Source organism: Salmo salar, chromosome ssa01 (assembly GCF_905237065.1).
Source record: "Salmo salar chromosome ssa01, Ssal_v3.1, whole genome shotgun sequence".
Lineage (NCBI taxonomy): Eukaryota > Metazoa > Chordata > Actinopteri > Salmoniformes > Salmonidae > Salmo > Salmo salar.
Window position 1 is genome coordinate 61,137,650 of NC_059442.1, and position 21,820 is coordinate 61,159,469.

Consider the following 21,820-nt stretch of genomic DNA (forward strand, 5'->3'; position numbering starts at 1 on the left):
GGTACACCTCCAATTGACTCAAATGATGTCAATTAGCCTATCAGAAGCTTCTAAAGCCATGACATTTTCTGGAATTTTCCAAGCTGTTTAAAGGCACAGTGAACTTAGTGTATGTAAACTTCTGACCCACTGGAATTGTGACACAATGAATACGTGAAATAGTCTGTAAACAATTGTTGGAAAAAGTACTTGTGTCATGCACAAAGTAGATGTCCTAACAGACTTGCCAAAACTATAAAAATATAAAACTATAGTTTGTTAACAAGAAATTTGATGAGTGGTTGAAAAACGAGTGTTAATGTCTCCAACCTAAGTGTATGTAAACTTCCGATTTCAACTGTATGTTGGAACTCCTTAAAGACTGTTGGAAAAGCATTCCAGGTGAAGCTAGTTGAGAGAATGTCAAGAGTGTGCAAAGCTGTCATCAAGGCAAAGGGTGGCTATTTGAAGAATCCCAAATATAAAATATATTTTTATTTGTTTAACACTTTTTTGGTTGCTACATGATTCCAAATGTATTATTTCATAGTTTTGATGTCTTCACTATTATTCTACAATGTAGAAAATATTACAAATAAAGAAAAACCTTTGAATGGGTATTGTAGGTGTTATAAAACTTTTGAACGGTAGTGTATTGACCAAATTATAAGTTTTGGATGTATTTTCCCTTCAAAATTCACCAGTAGCAACCAAAAACACAGCTATTTCTTAAAAAAAATGCCTTTGTGTGTGCGTTTCTCAGTGCCCAGCAGAAACCATACCTGAATCAATGATGTCAGTGAGCTATAACAGTTTGGGCTGGTACCCCAATTACACATTTTTTCATTACAAAACAAGGAAACAGAAATGAATGAGAAATATGTATTTACAAATATCAATTTATGGACATTTACAATGTATGATGGTTGTCACAAGAAATAAGCTTATATGGACATTACTTTTTAACATATAGTAAATTGCTTTCGTGTCTTCAACATTCACTCACTCATAGTTATATATAGGAAAAACAATGTGCAGAAAGATGTCATCTGAATGACACGGAAGCCTGCGTCCTCGTAAGTATGAAAACATCAGACCTACTACAAACTGCAATGTTCATGGCCTATATTAACAGCCAAATTGATCAGAAATACAGTGGAGACATAGTTAATGTTGTAAATGACTATTGTAGCTGGAAACTGCTGATTTTTAATAGAATATCTACTTTTTCTTTGCAACTCTGTTTAGAAGGCCAGCGTCCTGGAGTCGCCTCTTCACTGTTGACGTTGAGACTGGTGTTTTGTGGGTACTATTTAATGAAGCTGCCAGTTGAGGACTTGTGAGGTGTCTGTTTCTCAAACTAGACACTAATGTACTTGTCCTCTTGCTCAGTTGTGCACCAGGGCCTCCCACTCCTCTTATGGTTAGAGCCAGTTTGCGCTGTTCTGTGAAGGGAGTAGTACACAGCGTTGTACGAGATCTTCAGTTTCTTGCCAATTTCTCACATGGAATAGCCTTCATTTCTCAGAACATGAATAGACTGACAAGTTTCAGAAGAAAAACATTTGTTTCTGGCCATTTCGACCCTGTAATCGAACCCACAAATGCTGATGCTCCAGATACTCAACTAGTCTAAAGAAGGCCAGTTTTATTGCTTCTTTAAATCAACCCAACAGTTTTCAGCTGTGCTAACATAATTGCAAAAGGGTTTTCTAATGATCAATTAGCCTTTTAAAATGCTAAACTTGGATTAGCTAACATATTGTGCCATTGGAACACAGGAGTGCTGATAATGGGCCTGCTGAAGTGCTGATAATGGGCCTCTGTACGCCTATGTTGATATTCCATTCAAAATCAGCCGTTTCCAGCTACAATAGTCATTTACAACATTAACAATGTCTACACAGTATTTCTGATCAATTTGATGTTATTTTAAATGGACAAAAAAGGTGCTTTTTCAAAAACAAGGACATTTCTATGTGACCCCAAACTTTTGAATGGTAGTGTATATTTAGCCATAATCTCATTAGTGGGGTAAAAAAAATCTGCCGGAAAGCTTTCTAATCAGTACGTTCAAAGCATTAACTGCAATAAACAACTTTTATCAACAGGTTTTGCAGCAGTATTTGGTTTGAATTACTCTGGGATAAACATCCAACCACACCTGACAGATCTGTGATGTGAGGAGCGTCATGGGATGTGTCTCTATTGGAGACTATACATTGTGGGCATCATTTTGAGAACTGTGTGAGAAACTGGACTTTGAGGATACATCTTCAATTTACATCAGGGGTGTCAAACTCATTCCATGTTGTGCCTAGTGTCTGCGGGTTTTTATTATTTATTTTCAATTAATACCTAGAAAACCAGGTGACTGAAGTTATTTACTAATTAGTGACCTTGATTCATCAATCAAGTACAAGGGAGGAGTGAAAACCCGCAGACACTCTACCCTCCGTGGAATGAGTTTGGCACGTGATTTACATCATTGCATGATTTATGTAGGGGTCCAAGTTACTTGAGCAGATCACAGGTTTGGCCCTGTATGAAGTAACATGGGCCAAACAGCATGTATTCACATTCAAATAGCATTTATTTTTTGCAATGTAACAAACTTAGGAAATAATACTAAAATGTTAAACAATATAATATATTTAGTAAGCTGATTGTGAGTTACTGTGGATGTGTAGGCTGATGTGTAGGCAGACCTACACATTCCTTTGGACACAGGAAGTCACCAGGTGGTTTATAATGCCGTCGACCACTCCCTCCCTGTCTGAACGGGGCGAACCGCAGCCACTTCTTCACCACGTCTGCAAACTGGTGATGTGTGGCCTCTTTGCCCACTGGGGTTCTTTTCAGAGCACCTACCGTGATAGAGAAGTAGTGAGGTCAGTGCTGCATCCCAATTCACTTCAGTGGTTTACTTTCCAAATGTCTATGGAGACTGATCTTCCGCATGATCCATCTAGCTAGCCATGCATCCCGCTCTCCAACCCTAACAGTACGTGTAAGATATGATACCGGTACTTACAAAAGAGAACCCCTTGGAGGCGGGTGTTTCTGAAGCTCCTTTTCTGGCCTCGGCCCACCCAGTTGAGCTCAGAGCCCACAGCAAAAGATAGCACTGCCTGCATGAGCCTTCGCACCGCATCATCAAACGTGGCCCCACCCATTCGTGACAGGTGAGACACCTGTCATAGATAGACACATACACCATTTATAACACAATCACTTCCCATTATTTAGCAGTATTATACTACAACAGTAGGTAGTGTGCTTGTCGCTGGTTCAAGCCTTTGCGGGTCACTCGGTCCACCTACCATTCTCTTCTGTGCTCCTGCATCCTCCAGGTGCCTCTCTGTGTCATCTAGCTGCTCCATGGTCCTCAGTGGGATGTCAATGTCTAGAGCCTCCACCTCTTCCTCTACCACCGGAAAGCTCTGGCCCTGAACCCTGGCCTGCATCTGCCTCAAAACGCCCCACTGTCTCTGCTGCTCCTCCTTAATCTCCACCAGCAGGGAGATGATTTTACGCTGGGCAGCCGTCTCTGAGGAACAGTGGATAGAAACTGATTTAGGATGACACAGGGTCAAGGTAGGGGCCAATTCCATACAATGGAGGAAACCTATTCCCCCTCAGGAGACAAAAGATTTGGCATGGGTCCTCAGATCCTCAAAAGGTTCTACAACTGCACCATCGAGAGCATACTGACTGGTTGCATCACTGCCTGGTATGGCAACTGCTCGGCCTCCGACTGCAAGGCACTACAGCGGGCAGTGCGTACGGCCCAGTACATCACTGTGGCCAAGCTTCCTGCCATCCAGGACCTCTATACCAGGCAGTGTCCAAGGAAGGCCCTAAAAATAGTTAAACTCCAGCTACCCTAGTCATAGACTTCTACCCCCAAGCCAAATGACCCCTGAACATTAAATCAAATGGCTACCCAGACTATTTGCATTGCCCCCCCACCCCCTCTTTTACACCGCCGCTACTCTGTTATTATCTATGCATAGTCACTTTAATAACTCTACCTACATGTACATACTACCTCAATTACCACAACTAACCGGTGCCCCCGCACATTGACTCTGTACCGGTACCCCCTGTATATAGTCTCGCTATTGTTATTTCACTGCTGCTCTTTAATTACTTGTTCCTTTATTTCTTATTCATAGTTTTTAAACTGCATTGTTGGTTAGGGGCTTGTAAGTAAGCATTTCACACCTGTTGTATTCAGCGTATGTGACTAATACAATTTTATTTGATTACAGCATAGGGACTATTAATTTCAGCTGGAGACTATAAAACATGTTTTTTTTCTACGAAGATGTTTCTTATTTTCAAGGAAGTGTCCTTTTCTTGAGAATTGGAGAGAAAAAAGAATTGGAATTTTGTTGATTTGTCGTATTTTGTGTCACATTTTGGAACAGTGACAGGCCTAACTGTAGTCATTTTCCCCATCAATCTAAAACAGCGAGTGAGTGTCATTGGCTACTGTAACTCTTCAGCCAATTAGAAATGTAGCCTGGGGTACTATGTTTCTCCTGAGAATCTGATTGGTCACACAACTGAATCATTCCTGGGATTCTTTGTTTTTTTCCCGATAGTTGTTACTTCCAAGAAAATACAAAACAAAGTAGGAAATTAACTTTAAAAACATAACTATAGTTAATCAGGCAAGGGTAAAACGTTACCTGCTGATGATGAGGTGCCTGGGATCGCCAACTTTTCCCCAACACCACCCGTGCTAAATGTTGCACTCAGTGACTCAACGTCAAAGTTTACATCTGTGCGTCTTGGAATATCATACTTGGGAACATCCTCCGAGCGTCTCGAGACATGTTCCGCAAGATGGTTCATTTCGTCGGACACAGCTGATAGTCTCTGTTGGAGTGTTTCTAGTGCTATGTCTGCCATGTGTTTGTTGACCAAACCTTCCATTCGTCGCTGCATCGACCAGCTAGAAGTATCTCCATTATTATGCTCCATAAATATCTCAACCTGTCGATCTCCTAAACGTGAGTTTTAACCAACAAAAACCTTTCTACAATGTCTTTACTGTCTTTCTAGGTAAACGCAAATATTGACCTGCGAGGAAAAAAAGCGGAAGTGGTTATCAAGCAGTCCACAGCCAGCGCATGATATCACGTTGCAACAACGTCACTGTAATGTTGCGAGAACATTGGGAAGGCCAGAAGAACTACAATTCCCACCGCAACAATAAACATATTCCTTTCCCACGGGTTGACTGCATATTTATCTTGAAAGTTTTTAGTTCATGGAAAGATGCCAATTAGCATGTATGCTGAATGTAACCATAACAGTAACCATAACAGTAACATTGTAGCCCGCTGATAGAAATTGTTACATTGTAGGCTACATTTGATGTATTTGACATTTGATTTAACTTTAACTAACACAATGTGGTGATCATCAAGGTTCCAACATTTCAAGTATAATTTTTTTTGTGCCAGCTGTGAGTGATTTGGAACCTTCAAGGGAATGGTCTTCGCCTTTCAAAGTGTGTTGCACTATGCTGTTAAACATGATGACTGATTTGCGCCTACATGTCGACTGAAATATATGATCTCAAAGATGGGAGGAGGAGAGAGCACGTGGGACCATAGAGATAGAGGACTCATCTTTGTATCTGTGCCATTATTTTAATAAAAAAATAAAATCACCATTATTTAACCAGGTAGGCTAGTTGAGAACAAGTTCTCATTTACATCTGCGACCTGGCCAAGAATAAAGCAAAGCAGTTCGACACATACAACAACACAGAGTTACACATGGAATAAACAAACATACGGTCAATAATACAGTAGAAAAAGTATATATACAGTGTGTGCAAATGAGGTAAGATAAGGGAGGTAAAGCAATAAATAGGCCATGGTGGCGAAGTAATTACAATATACCAATTAAACACTGGAGTGATTGATGTGCAGAAGATGAATGTGCAAGTAGTGATACTTAGGTGCAAAGTGGGTAGTATATGGGGCTTTGGGGACAAAACGGATGGCACTGTGATAGACTGCATCCAATCTGTTGAATAGAGTGTTGGAGGCTATTTTGTAAATGACATCGCCGAGGATCGGTAGTATGGGCCCATGTTGTCACAGACGCTATGCAATCTGGTTTCGGAGCTGGTCATGGGTGCACCTCAGCCACGCTCAAGGTCCTAAACAATATCATAACCGCCATTGATAAGAGACATTACTGTGCAGCCGTATTCATCGACCTGGCCAGGGCATTCTTATCGGCAGACAAAACAGCATTGGTTTCTCAAATGACTGCCTCGCCTGGTTCACCAACTACTTCTCTGATAGAGTTCAATGTGTCAAATCGGATGGGCTGTTGTCCAGGCCTCTGGTTGTCTCTGTGGGGGTGCCACAGGGTTCAATTCTTGGGCCGACTCTCTTCTCTGTATACGCTCTTGCTGCTGGTGATTCTCTGACCCACTTCTACGCAGACGACACCATTCTGTATACTTCTGGCCCTTCTTTGGACACTGTATTAACAACCCTCCAGACGAGCTTCAATGCCATACAACTCTCCTTCCGTGGCCTCCAACTGCTCTTAAATACAAGTAAAACTAAATGCATGCTCTTCAACCGATCGCTGCCTGCACCTGCCCGCCCATCCAGCATCACTACTCTGGACGGTTCTGACTTAGAATATGTGGACAACTACAAATACCTAGGTGTCTGGTTAGACTGTAAGCTCTCCTTCCAGACTCACATCAAACATCTCCAATCCAAATTTAAATCTAGAATTGGCTTCCTATTTTGCAACAAAATTACCTTCATTCATGCTGCCAAACATACCCTCGTAAAACTGACCATCCTACCGATCCTCGACCTCGGCGATGTCATTTACAAAATAGCCTCCAATACCCTACTCAATAAACTGGATGCAGTCTATCACAGTGCCATCCGTTTTGTCACCAAAGCCCCATATACTACCCACCACTGCGACCTGTACGCTCTTGTTGGCTGGCCCTCGCTTCATACTCGTCGCCAAACCCACTGGCTCCAGGTCATCTACAAGACCCTGCTAGGTAAAGTTCCTCCTTATCTCTGCTCACTGGTCACCATAGCAGCACCCACCTGTAGCACGCACTCCAGCAGGTATATCTCTCTGGTCACCCCCAAAGCCAGTTCCTCCTTTGGCCGTTCTCTCCTTCCAGTTCTCTCCTGCCAATGCCTGGAATGAACTGCAAAAATCACTGAAGTTGGAGACTCATATCTCCCTCACTAACTTTAAGCACCAGCTGTCAGAGCAGCTCACAGATCACTGCACCTGTACCTAGCCCATCTATAATTTAGCCCAAACAACTACCTATTCCCCTACTGCATTTATTTATTTATTTATTTTTGCTCCTTTGCACCCCATTATTTATATTTCTACTTTGCACTTTCTTCCACTACAAATCTACCATTCCAGTGTTTTACTTGCTATATTGTATTTACTTTGCCACCATGGCCTTTTTTGCCTTTACCTCCCTTATCTCACCTCATTTGCTCACATTGTATATAGACTTATTTTTCTACTGTTTTATTGACTGTATGTTTGTTTTACTCCATGTGTAACTCTGTGTTGTTGTATGTGTCGAACTGCTTTGCTTTATCTTGGCCAGGTTGCAATTGTAAATGAGAACTTGTTGTCAACTTGCCTACCTGGTTAAATAAAGGTGAAATAAAAAAATAAAAATAAAATGATAGTCAGGAAGTTAAAGCTTGGTCGCAAATTGGTCTTCCAAATGGACAATGACCCCAAGCGTACTTCCAAAGTTGTAGCAAAATTGCTTAAGGACAACAAAGTCAAGGTATTAGAGTGGCCATCACAAAGTCCTGACCTCAATCCTATAGAAGATTTGTGGGCAGAACTGAAAAAGCGTGTGTGAGCAAAGAGGCCTACACACCTGACACAGTTACACCAGCTCTGTCAGGAGGAATGGGCCAAAATTCACCCAACTTATTGTGGGAAGGTTGTGGAAGGCTATCCGAAACGTTTGACCCAAGTTAAACAATTTAAAGGCAATGCTACCAAATACTAATTGAGTGTATGTAAACTTCTGCCCCTCTGGGAATGTGTTGAAAGCAATAAAACCTGAAATAAATCATTCTCTCTACTATTATTCTGATATTTCACATTCTTAAAATAAAGTGGTGATCCTAACTGACCTAAGACAGATAATTTTTACTAGGATTAAATGTCAGGAATTGTAAAAAACTGAGTTTAAATGTATTTGGCTATGGTGTATGTAAACTTCTGACTTCAACTGTACATGCTCTGCTCTTGCTTATCAAATTTCTCTCGCTACTGCAGCATCGCGTTCGGATCTGTACGTGTCCTTCCAGACAAGTCAGTTAGAATTTCACATACCTGAGACCCGTAACAATCAGATCCGACCCAGACCTGTGACATTTTTTTGAAATCTGATATTGACCAGATGGGTATTTGAGTACAGGTAGATTCCTGAAGATCTCTACTATCAAGTATAAAAATGGAAAACCGTACTTCAGTAGCTCAGAACGTGAAACTGATTAGAGTAACATGGCGTTTGAAGGAGTTGAAGAGAGACAGAGGATGATGTTTAATAAAATGAAGGAGAGGATTTGGAGCTGCATGGTGTGGAGTTTGATGTCTGTGAAGAGCAGGAAGAAGGAAATGATGACAAAGATGATTCTGGCCCAGTGGGAATGTGATTTTATAAAAAATGTTTGAGAGAATGTTTCCTTGCCTTCAGGCTGATTCAGATTTGGTGTCAGGTTGGGTGGAGAAGAGTTTGGGGACTGTTGAGTTGTTGAAAGTAATTTGAAGTGAACTCGTGATGAGCAGCCACACCACACCAACTGCCCTGGGACATGAACTGTGACTTGCTTTGCTGTTCGGATCAGGGCGCTGTTGACAGGAGTGATAACTGGGGTTGCATGTTGAAACAGAGAAGACACTGTCTGTCCTGCTGAGTTTTGATGCAGAGGCTTATGGTCATGTTGCAGCCGTGTGTAGGAGGAAGATTCCTAGATGTGAGAAGTGTGCATAAGACTGTGTAGTATCGGTGGAAAAAGTTGTGAGTGTTAACTGTAGGAGTACCCATGGTGCTGGAGATCAGAAGTGTCCGGTGAGAGAAAGGCAGGTTGAGGTTGCCAGGGTTATAGTAGTACAGAAAGTGTTGTACGCTGAGGGACTGAAGACAGTAGTAGAAGAACATGGGTCCAGGGCGAGGGATCCTAAGAGGCTCCCATGGAGTAGGCATAGGCATATAGAGAGTGATAGGAATAACATGTGCTTCAGTAAGGTTGGTTTCTTAGTGTTCATTGCCATGGCTATCAACTGTTCCGCAGAACTGGAACGTAAATCACAGAAAAATGATGTGGTGGCAGCAGCAGACAAGTACTTGAGTGTATAAGATTGAGTTACAAGGTGTGTTGAATGATAGTGTCCCGTCCTCCTAGGCTGCCGGCCTGGTGTAGGATCAGATAGGGTAGTGGAATCGTAGTGACGTTTTAATGGGTGTAGGATTAGTTGGTAGGGTAACTTTTCTTCCCTTTTACCTGTCCTCTTTCCCTTCGCTTTTTTTTGTCACAACATGTGATGAATTAACACTCCAGGACAACAGGCGGAAGCACAGGGCTAGATTAGAGAAATTGATGAATAGGGAGGCCGTGACTGACCTCACACTCCAGCACGTAGGTGGCGGTGTATGCACCTTTTAGTTGGTTGCGATCCACCAATACAAATCTAAAAAAGAAGATGGAGTGGGATGTTTCGCTTCCTTTTCTGTCTCTGGCTCAAGCAGCTCATAGAACAAAGGAATGTTTTGAGGCAAAGAGGGTATGAGCCATAAAGATCCTATTAAATTACTTGAGTTCCAGAATGGGGTCAAAATGCCAGCCCTACTCAGAGGTAATAATAAGGAATTCCCCTCGAACGCACCCAGAAATTGGGGAAAACAAAAAATTTTCCCATTGACCCCCAGTGGAAAAGAGCCAACTTGGACGTAGATTTTTTTGTTATACAGAAATAACAAAAAATGCCGAAAAGCTGCTGTGTTTGTTCAAAAATACCGACCTACGGTTCGCAATGCTCCGACTTAGGGAAATATAGCCTGAAAGAAGAGCCCTATGGCTTCAGACTATTCAGCGTGGGAGAGTGGGAAATTGTGGAGACCCGATTTCCAAGTAGGCTACATGCAGGGGCGGAAATCCCGGGGGGGACGGGGGGGACACGACCCCCCCATCCTGGGAAAAATATGATTTGTCCCCCCCAATATATCACTGAAACATAACTATGTAATTTAAATAATATTAATAATACGCAATGAAAGCAATTGTGCTGATTATAGACACTTAATAGCGCGTTTTTAAGTTTCAAAAGATTGCGACCCCCCCGCCCTTTGCCTCACAATGGTTTGATCCACTACCAGTTCCTTAGTTTGCACGTAACTGCCGTGAGGTTCATCCAGTCAATCGCGCACACACACACTAGCTGAATATGCAGAGCTAGCGCGCAAATATTAACTATTAAGCTAGCTAGTACCTATTCCATTTATGTGGCCTCGTCAAAGATGGAATCTTTGCTATCGTCAATGTATTCCAAGATCAGCATGCATGTAAGTTAGTGCTTCAAAGTCCCTGTGATAAGGTTAGCGATAAACTGAACAGAACTACACTCTCTTCTACCATTGTTTTAAATATATTTAATGGTCTTGTTGCGAAAGCTAAATTGTCGCAAGGGAACTTTTATTTATTTATTTTATTTTACCTTTATTTAACCCGGGTAGCAAAGATTATAGCAAACACCACTGAATTGGTGCTCGCTAGCTTTGCAAATTCAGCTATTGTTGGAAGCCAGCCAATATGAAGCAAACAATTAAAATTACAAAAGGTTGCAGCATATGTTGTGTAAATGGTGAACTCATACAGCTGTCAACTCTTGTCACTGCAATCCGTTTCACATTTGCTAGCTACCTTTTAGAACGAAGCCCATATAGAATGATAGAAGATAAGATGATAGAAGCCCATCTCCCACTGTAAATAACCTACATACTGTGTGTGTGTAGCCAGCCAGGTAGAAAAATGGCAGAAAAAAGACGGACATCAGAGTATTTTTCAGTACACCAAAACGCAAAGTAAGAACCCTAGTAGCCTAATATCTCAGACTAGTTGATGAAATGTTCATAAGAAAGAAGTGAAATTCTAATGGAAATGTTTCACAATGATGTCATTAGGCAGAGCAGGCAACAGATGGCACACAGACAGCAGAGTTGGGGACAGATATGCAGGGACAGACTGGCAGAGACAGGGAGTCTCAGGTAAGTTTGTTGAGTCTTTGTTTGGCAACATTATGAAAGGTTCTCAATTTTTTTAACTTGTAAAATAGGAACATAATTGGAAAATGCCATGGATACCCCCACTCTCAACTTAAACTGGTGACTGAACTAAGATTTGTTAAAGGCAATGGTATTGCTGTTGTGATTAGTTGTGTAGTTTTGGGTACCGGTAGTTAGGAGTACGGCAAACACCTTATTTCTTTGGTTCCTCAATATACATTTACCATATTACAATGTAGGCTATGTGTTACAGCACTACTTTTGGTGTCCCCCTCAGGAATTGCTCTTGAGAAAATTTAATGTAATTGTCCCCTCCAAAGATGATATCAGATTTTCGCCCCTGGCTACATGTAGCTATGTGTGTGGAAAACATTTCATCACAGGTAAGACATTTAACTTGTTAAGTATAGTCAGTTTGTCACTCCACTTACTACTGTTAGTGGCATCTGTTTAGTCCGTTTATTTTGTGTTGTTGGTCTTGGCTAGCTTATGTTCTGGTCGGTAGCTAACTAGCACAAACTCTCACGTGGATGCTATCACCATCATGAAAACGGGCATGAGGAAAGCCCTACAATATTAAGTTTTTCTAAGTAGTGAGAATGTTCGGGAATAGGCAATGTTGAAAAATAATCTTTAGGAATGTTCTTAAATGTAGTTTTGTAATTGACTTTAACAAGCAGACAACAAGAACATTGTGTTTGAAAATGGTCACATTTTTGCTGTGAGCCAATGGGGTGACCATGGGTTGTTTCCCCCAAAGGCGGGCGGGGCCACAACGTTCTATTTAATATCGACTGTGCAATGTTCCTTCTAAAAGCCAATTTATTCTTGATCTGAAAATGTGGTCGAAGGCGCCATATGGATGGATATGCAGTAGCTCCGCATTGACATGATTGGTTGACGGTAGGTGAGTGTGGGAGGTCCTGTATTATTCAAACTCACTTCCTTGACAACGCTCTGCTGCGCAGCTCAACAGCTCTGCGCTGCGCCGCCAAGCCAAAGAAGTATGAATACCCTGATTTCTGCAGAGGCCATATCAGTGCAGTAACTGTTGACGACTGTGGTATTTTGGACCCAATAAATGCAGTGTACTGAGTGTAAGATGCTGACAGATATGGTAGCTCTGCTTCTAGCTCCTAAGCAACTTTGCAGTATTTTGTTTTTTTTGTGTGTTATTTCTTACATTATTAGCCCAGAATTTTTTGGGTGATATTACATACAGTGGGAAAGAACTTTTGGATATCAGAGCGGCGGTAACTCGCCAGCATTACGACCAGAAATACGACTTTTGTAACGTTCGTCGTAAGGAGTGGACCAAAATGCAGCGGGTATATTTATCATCTTCTTATTTATTGAAGAAAAACACTTAAACAAAACAAACGATGAAACCAGTCCAATAAGGGGCACAGACTATACTGGAAACAACCACCCACAAAACACAAGAGAAAACTAACCCAACTAAATATGGCCTCCAATTAGAGGCAACAACAACCAGCTGCTTCTAATTGGAGGTCGTACCAAAACCAACATAGAAATAGAAAAACTAGATAAACACATAGAAATAGAAAATGTAGAACATAAACCAAAAAACCCGAACCACACAAAACAAACACCCCCTGCCATGCCCTGACCAAACTACAATAACAAATAACCCCTTTACTGGTCAGGACGTGACAACTTTCCTGAATTTAATCCTTTGTTCGTACCCCCAGGGCAATTTAACTTATTCCAGAGGCTGCTCCAAAACACCGCTGGCTGAGAAGAGGTATTCAGAGTGCTTCTAGTCCGACTCACACCATCCAACACTTCCGAGTATATTACACGCTAATGTTCAGTCTCTGGATAATAAAGTAGACGAGCTCAGGGCAAGGATCTCCTTCCAGAGAGACATTAGGGATTTTAACATACTCTTTTTCATGGAAACATGGCTCTCTTGGGAATACAGATTTTAACAAAGCAAATTTGAGGAAACGCCACCGAAGTACTACCAACACATTGACTGTAATACTCACGCTGGTAAAACATTGGACCACTGCTACTCAACTTTTCGAAATGCCTACAAGGCCCTCCCCCGCCCTCCCTTCTGCAAATCTTATCACGACTCCATTTTTCTCCTCCATTCCTATAAGCAGAAACTCAAACAGGAAGTACCCATGCTAAGGTCTATTCAACGCTGGTCTGACCAATCGGAATTCATGCTTCAAGATTGTTTTGATCATGTGGACTGGGATATGTTCTAGGTAGCCTCTGAGAATAACAGTGACAAATACACAGATACAGTGATTGAGTTCATCAGGAAGTGTATAGGAAATGTTGTACCCACGTTGACTATTATAACCTACCCAAACTAGAACCCGTGGATAGATGGCAGCATTCGCGCAAAACTGAAAGCGCAAACCATCGCATTTAACCATGGCAAGGTGACTGGGAATATGGCCGGATACAAACAGGGTAGTTATTCCCTACGTAAGGCAATCAAAAAGGCAAAATGTCAGTACAAAGTGGAGTTGCAATTCAACGGCTCAGACACAAGACGTATGTGACAGGGTCTACAGACAATCATGGACTACAAAGGGAAAACCAGCCACGTCTCGGACACCAACGACTTGCTTCCGGACAAGCTAAATACCTTCACCCGCTTTGAGGATAACACAGTGCCAATGACAAGGCCCGCTACCAAGGACTGTGGGCTTTCCTTCTCTGTGGCCGACGTAAGACATTTAAGCATGTTAACCCTTGCAAGGCTGCCGGCACAGATGGCATCCCTAGCCGCATCCTCAGCGCATGCGCAGATCAGCTGGCTGGAGTGTTTACGGACATATTCAGTCTCTCCCTATCCCAGTCTGCTGTCCCCACTTGCTTCAAGATCTCAACCATTGTTCCTGTACCCAAGAAAGCAAAGGTAACTGAACTAAATGACTATCGCCCATAGCACTCACTTCTGTCATCATGAAGTGCTTTGAGAGGCTAGTTAAGGATCATATCACCTCTACCTTACCTGACACCCTAAACCCACTTCAATTTGCTTACCGGCCCAATACATCCACAGACAATGTATTCACCATCGCACTGCACACTGCCCTATCCCATCTGGATAAGAGGAATAACTATGCAAGAATGCTGTTCATTGACTATGGCTCAGCATTCAACACCATAGTACCTCCAAGCTCATCATTAAGCTCGGGGCCCCGGGTCTGAACCCCACCCTGTGCAACTAGGTCCTGGACTTTTTGACGGGCCGCCCCCAGGTGGTGAAGGTAGGAAACAGCACCTCCACTTTGCTGATCCTCAACACGGGCCCCACAAGTGTGCGTGCTTATCGCCCTCCTGTACTCCCTATTCACCCATGACTGCGTGGCCGCGCACGCCTCCAACTCAATCATCACGTTTTCAGACGACACAACAGTAGTAGGCCTGATTACCAACAATGGTGAGACAACCTGCAGGGAGGAGGTGAGGGCTCTGGGAGAGGTCTGCCAGGAAAACAACCTCTCACTCAATGTCAACAAAACAAAGGAGCTGATTGTGAACTTCAGGAAACAGCAGAGGGAGCACGCCCGTATCCACATCGACGGGACTGCAGTGGAGAAGGTGGAAAGCTTCAATTTCCTCCGCGGACACATCAGTGACGATCTGAAATGGTCCACCCAAAAAGACAGTGTGGTGAAGGCGCAACAGGGCCCAGTTGCACAGGGCAGGGTTCAGACCCAGGGCCCCAAGCTTAATGATGAGCTTGGAGGGTACTATGGTGTTGGATGTTGAGCTGTAGTCAATGAACAGCCCCTCTTCAACTTCAGGAGGCTGAAGAAATTTGAGAACATCCTGTCGGGCTGTATCACCACCTGGTGTGTGAACTTCACCAGCTGCAGGGCTCTCCAGAGGGTGGTGCAGTCTTCTTAACCCATCACTGGGGGCAAACTATCTGCCCTCCAGGACACCTACAGCATCTGATGCACCTGTCCAATCAATTTCATTTATCACATGTGGACTCTAATCAAGTTGTAGAAACATCTCAAGGATGATCAATGGAAACAGGATGAACCTGAGCTAAATGTCGAGTCTCATAGCAAAGAGTCTGAATACTTATGTAAATAAATAAAGTATTTCCATTTTCTTTATTTTTTATAAATTAGCATTTTCGCTTCGTCATGTTGGGGTATTGTGTATAGATCGATGAGGAAAAACACAAATGTAATACATTTTAGAATAAATAAAATAAAATCAAATGTATTTATATAGGCCTTCTTACATCAGCTGATATCTCAAAGTGCTGTACAGAAACCCAGCCTAAAACCCCAAACAGCAAGTAATGCAGGTGTAGAAGCACGGTGGCAAGGAAAAACTCCCTAGGAAGGCCAAAACCTAGGAAGAAACCTAGAGAGGAACCAGGCTATGAGGGGTGGCCAGTCCTCTTCTGGCTGTGCCGGGTGGAGATTATAACAGAACATGGCCAAGATGTTCAAATGTTCATAAATGACCAGCATGGTCAAATAATAATAATCACAGTAGTTGTCGAGGGTGCAACAAGTCAGCACCTCGAGTAAATGTCAGTTGGCTTTTCATAGCCGATCATTGAGAGTATCTCTACTGCTCCTGCTGTCTCTAGAGAGTTGAAAACAGCAGGTCTGGGACAGGTAGCACGTCCGGTGAACAGGTCAGAGTTCCATAGCCGCAGGCAGAACAGTTGAAACTGGAGCAGCAGCTCGGCCAGGTGGACTGGGGACAGCAAGGAGTCATCATGCCAGGTAGTCCTGAGGCATGGTCCTAGGGCTCAAGTCCTCCAAGAGAGAGAAAAAAAGAAAGAAAGAGAGAATTAGAGAGAGCATACTTAAATTCACACAGGACACCGGATAAGACAGGAGAAATACTCCAGATATAACAGACTGACCCTAGCCCCCCGACACACAAACTACTGCAGCATAAATACTGGAGGCTGAGACAGGAGGGGTCAGGAGACACTGTGGCCCCATCCGATGATACCCCCGGACAGGGCAAAACAGGCAGGATATAACCCCACCCACTTTGCCAAAGCACAGCCCCCACACCACTAGAGGGATATCTTCATTCACCAACTTACCATCCTGAGACAAGGCCGAGTATAGCCCACAAAGATCTCCGCCACGTCACAACCCAAGGGGGGGCGCCAACCCAGACAGGAAGACCACGTCAATGACTCAACCCACTCAAGTGACGCACCCCTCCTAGGGACGGCATGGAAGAACACAAGTAAGCCAGTGACTCAGCCGCTGTAATAGGGTTAGAGGCAGAGAATCCCAGTGGAGAGAGGGGAACCGCCCAGGCAGAGACAGCAAGAGATGAGTCTTCAGTAAAGACTTAAAGGTTGAGACCGAGTCTGCGTCTCTCACATGGGTAGGCAGAGCGTTCCATAAAAATGGAGCTCTATAGGAGAAAGCCCTGCCTCCAGCTGTTTGCTTAGAAATTCTAGGGACATTTAGGAGGCCTGCGTCTTGTGACCGTAGCGTACGTGTAGGTATGTACGGCAGGACCAAATCGTAAAGATGGGTAGGAGCAAGCCCATGTAATGCTTTGTAGGTTAGCAGTAAAACCTTGAAATCAGCCCTTGCCTTAACAGGAAGCCAGTGTAGGGAGGCTAGCACTGGAGTAATATGATCAATTTTTTGGGTTCTAGTCAGGATTCTAGCAGCCATATTTAGTACTAACTGAAGTTTATTTAGTGCTTTATCCGGGTAGCCGGAAAGTAGAGCATTGCAGTAGTCCAACCTAGAAGTAACAAAAGCATGGATACATTTTTCTGCATCATTTTTGGACAGAAAGTTTCTGATTTTTGCAATTTTACGTAGATGGAAAAAAGCTGTCCTTGAAACAGTCTTGATATGTTCTTCAAAAGAGAGAGCAGGGTCCAGAGTAACGCCGAGGTCCTTCACAGTTTTATTTGAGACGACTGTACAACCATCAAGATTAATTGTCATATTCAACAGAAGATATCTATGTTTCTTGGGACCTAGAACAAGCATCTCTGTTTTGTCTGAGTTTAAAAGTAGAAAGTTTGCAGCCATCCACTTCCTTATGTCTGAAACACAGGCTTCTAGCGAGGGCAATTTTGGGGCTTCACCATGTTTCATTGAAATGTACAGCTGTGTGTCATCCGCATAGCAGTGAAATGTAACATTATGTTTTTGAATGACATCCCCAAGAGGTAAAATATGTAGTGAAAACAATAGTGGTCCTAAAACGGAACCTTGAGGAACACCGAAATGTACAGTTGATTTATCAGAGGACAAACCATTCACAGAGACAAACTGATATCTTTCCGACAGATAAGATCTAAACCAGGCCAGAACTTGTCCGTGTAGACCAATTTGGGTTTCCAATCTCTCCAAAAGAATGTGGTGATCGATGGTATCAAAAGCAGCACTAAGATCTAGGAGCACGAGGACAGATGCAGAGCCTCGGTCTGATGCCATTAAAAGGTCATTTACCACCTTCACAAGTGCAGTCTCAGTGCTATGATGGGGTCTAAAACCAGACTGAAGAATTTCGTATACATTGTTTGTCTTTAGGAAGGCAGTGAGTTGCTGCGCAACAGCTTTTTCTAAAATTTTTGAAAGGAATAGAAGATTCGATATAGGCCGATAGTTTTTCATATTTTCTGGGTCAAGATTTGGCTTTTTCAAGAGAGGCTTTATTACTGCCACTTTTAGTGAGTTTGGTACTCATCCGGTGGATAGAGAGCCGTTTATTATGTTCAACATAGGAGGGCCAAGCACAGGAAGCAGCTCTTTCAGTAGTTTAGATGGAATAGGGTCCAGTATGCAGCTTGAAGGTTTAGAGGCCATGATTATTTTCATCATTGTGTCAAGAGATATAGTACTAAAACACTTTAGTGTCTCCCTTGATCCTAGGTCATGGCAGAGTTGTGCAGACTCAAGACAACGGAGCTTTTGAGGAATACGCAGATTTAATGAGGAGTCCGTAATTAGCTTTCTAATGATCATGATCTTTTCCTCAAAGAAGTTCATGAATTTATTACTGCTGAAGTGAAAGCCATCCTCTCTTGGGGAATGCTGCTTTTTAGTTAGCTTTGCGACAGTATCAAAAATATATTTTGGATTGTTCTTATTTTCCTCAATTAAGTTGGAAATATAGGATGATCGAGCAGCAGTGAGGGCTCTTCTATACTGCGCAGTACTGTCTTTCCAAGCTAGTCGGAAGACTTCCAGTTTGGTGTGGCGCCATTTCCGTTCCAATTTTCTGGAAGCTTGCTTCAGAGCTCCTGTATTTTTTGTATACCAGGGAGCTAGTTTCTTATGACAAATGTTTTTAGTTTTTAGGGGTGCAACTGCATCTAGGGTATAGTGCAAGGTTAAATTGAGTTCCTCAGTTAGGTGGTTAATTTATTTTTGACCTCTGACGTCCTTGGATAGGCAGAGGGAGTCTGGAAGGGCATCAAGGAATCTTGTCTGAGAATTTATAGCACGAGTTTTGATGCTCCTTGGTTGGGGTCTGGGAAGATTATTTGTTGCGATTGCAAACGTAATAATAAGGCTGTAACGTAACAAAGTGGAAAAAGTCAAGGGGTCTGAATACTGTAAATTCCCACTGTGCCCAATGTAAAATGCATTGTGAATTGTTGTATTACTGAATAAAACGGAGATGCACTCAGACCAGCCTTTGATTGAACTTACGTTATCTACATTACTTTAGTTGGCTGCTTTGAGCAAAACTTGAATGCAATATAACCTTTTCTAGGAGTCTGTCTGTCTATGATCTGTATTCATTTTTGTTTTTCAACAATGTCACCTACAGGCAGGGATGACTGGGGCCTTCAGCAAGTAAGACACTGTAAGACACTGGGTAAGAAAGAATTTGAACATCACAGTTATAAATTCCCACTGTGCCCTCTATAAAATGCAATTTGAATTGTTGTACTACTGAATGAAACTGAGATGCACTCAGACCAGCCTTTGTGATTGAACTTACATTACTTTAGTTTGCTGCTTTGAGCAAAACTTATATGTAATATAACCTATTCTGGGTGCGTTGTGTGTGTATGAACTATGTGACAGGAGGAGCAATATGAGTCTGAGGTCGTCACGTTGATGGGGATGGTGATGGAGGCTTTGGTGGTCCACACAACGAAGAAGCAGGGGTCCCTTCTAGGGATGTGGAGCTGACCTGGTGCCAGTAAAGATGGTCTTTATGGAGGCTGTAAGACCTTCCCTCCTTGATATAGAAATGCTTCGACTTTGCTTCCTCTTCAATGGTAAGGTTTCTTGCACCATAGGGACACTTGACCACCACCACTGCTGCTATGATGCCCACCAGACCATCCAATGAGGCACCCAGGATCCCAGACCTTGTGACCCAAAACCCTGACTCCTGCACATCCATCCCTGTACCCATTTGAATGCCTTGATGCCCTGCTCTTTTATCAGTGCCCCACATTACCAACAACACTTTATTCAATGACTGATCTGAGGACCCTTTTTAGCAGTGATAGAGTAACGCGCTTGGCCCGAACCACTGCTCCATAATTGCTCTCTCCTCATGATGTGCCATTTGGGGTTGGTGCACTGTCCTGTTAGCGTATAGCCTACTGCTCCTCCACTGACAGCAACATGCCAGCCAGGATGCCTGCATGCCCCAGGTGCCCTTGTTTTTTAACAATATCCGGTACAGACAGGGAGGGTAGCGGTTGTTCTGGCTCAGGTTCAAAGAAACATGCCGTTCCACTGAACCTGCCCCGGAGTCAGTTCCTTAGCCAAGATCCTCCTCTGTGGGCTCTCGGGAAAGAGGGTTGTAGTCTTCGGCCAGGTACAGGTCTTCCACTGACTGCACCTGGTTGGGCACGGCTGGCTTCCTCCACTCACATTCCACATCCGTATGGCTGATATGAACTGCCAAAATAGGCTGCATGGCTACATTCATGAGCTCCACGGAGGCATTCGCATGTGGTAGAGAGAATCCCCTGGTCACCTATAGAGACCTGCCTAGAGGAAGGATTTCGCTACACTTGCATTAACATCTGTTAACCATGTATATGTGACCAATAACATTTCATTTGATTCGATTTTTTTTAAGGAAAAATCCACCCAAAACCACTCATTCCTTTAATTTACAGTGTTAAATAACACTAATATGTAAAAACAATATATTTGGTGAACACATGTTTTATTTTGGCTTCATAATAAGGTTGGTAGCAACATGGAAAATCATTGTGGAAATCTGTTGCTCAAGTCGACTACAAAATCCACAATGCAATGCTCTCTCATGGGCTTGCTGGCTGGCTAGCTTTGAGCTAGCTAGCAAGCAAATGTAACCATACACAATAAAAAAACACAATATCAGCATGTAAAGTAGATAGTTAGTGCAGTTTCTTTTGGAAATTTTCGGGCTATCAATTTAGAAGTCTACAATCTCACCATGTTCCACCTGCAGATCGATGTGCGTCACAGAATGGAGTCTAGTATTTGCAAGGCAGATATACTTTTGAGGAGATGGGAATCGTTGCCCATGCTCGTCAATGGACCGCGCGGTGCATTCTGGGAAATGGAATTGTAACATGCTTTCGTGGAAAATTGGCACGTTCCTCGACATACTTTGAGAAGGGAGTGCATGACGATTAGCTTAGCAACCGCGTGATACAGCATGAAAATGTGAACGTGATTGGTCTACAGTCTGCTGGATGGGGCGTTATACGTTCCTTCATTCACGCTCCTTCATTTATCTCCTTTCTATAATATCTCTGGAAACAGCACCATGCAATGCACCCTGGACTGAACAGGCAGACAAATATGAAAAATGTGCTAGACACTATTAAATTACACATTTCTCGAGTTAGGTACAGTCGTGGCCAAAAGTTTTGAGAATGACACAAATGTTAATTTCCACAAAGTTTGCTGCTTCAGTGTCTTTAGATATTTTTGTCAGGTGTTACTATGGAATACTGAAGTATAATTACAAGCATTTCATAAGTGTCAAAGGCTTTTACTGACAATTACATAAAGTTGATGCAAAGAGTCAATATTTGCAGTGTTGACCCTTCCCCTCTGCAATCCGCCCTGGCATGCTGTCAATTAACTTCTGGGCCACATCCTGACTGATGGCAGCCCATTCTTGCATAATCAATGCTTGGAGTTTGTCAGAATTTGTGGGTTTTTGTTTGTCCACACGCCTCTTGAGGATTGACCACAAGTTCTCAATGGGATTAAGGTCTGGGGAGTTTCCTGGCCATGGACCCAAAATATCGATGTTTTGTTCCCCGAGCCACTTAGTTATCACTTTTGCCTAATGGCAAGGTGCTCCATCATGCTGGAAAAGGCATTGTTCGTCACCAAACTGTTCCTGGATTGTTGGGAGAAGTTGCTCTCGGAGGATGTGTTGATACCATTTATTCATGGCTGTGTTCTTAGGCAAAATTGTGAGTGAGCCCACTCCCTTGGCTGAGAAGCAACATGAATGGTCTCAGGATGCTTTACTGTTGGCATGACACAGGACTGATGGTAGCGCTCACCTTGT

At 42.9% G+C, this 21,820-nt stretch overlaps 1 protein-coding gene and 1 long non-coding RNA gene across 2 annotated transcripts; one reads left to right on the forward strand and one right to left on the reverse strand.

Annotated features, from left to right (window-relative positions):
* Positions 1-2,553: 2,553 nt before the first annotated feature.
* LOC106607043 (uncharacterized) lies at positions 2,554-5,116 on the reverse strand. Its single transcript, XM_014203606.2, has 4 exons — positions 4,677-5,116; positions 3,303-3,529; positions 3,014-3,173; positions 2,554-2,846 (listed from the first exon to the last, which is right to left on the reverse strand). The coding sequence occupies exons 1-4, from the start codon at positions 4,969-4,971 to the stop codon at positions 2,653-2,655; spliced, it is 876 nt and encodes a 291-aa protein (XP_014059081.1). The 5' UTR covers positions 4,972-5,116; the 3' UTR covers positions 2,554-2,652.
* LOC106607052 (uncharacterized) lies at positions 4,784-21,204 on the forward strand. Its single transcript, XR_001329155.2, has 3 exons — positions 4,784-5,000; positions 19,109-19,156; positions 19,369-21,204. It is a non-coding gene; the product is annotated as an uncharacterized lncRNA (long non-coding RNA).
* The last annotated feature ends 616 nt before the right edge of the window (positions 21,205-21,820 follow it).

Coding starts and splice junctions, on each gene's coding strand:
- LOC106607043 (XM_014203606.2), bottom strand. CDS start 4,971: ATGGAGCATAATAATGGAGATACTTCTAGCTGGTCGATGCAGCGACGA. Junction 3,174..3,302: donor CAGGAGCACAGAAGAGAATG/GTAGGTGGACCG, acceptor TATCTATGACAG/GTGTCTCACCTGTCACGAAT. Junction 2,847..3,013: donor CCTCCAAGGGGTTCTCTTTT/GTAAGTACCGGT, acceptor CTATCACGGTAG/GTGCTCTGAAAAGAACCCCA.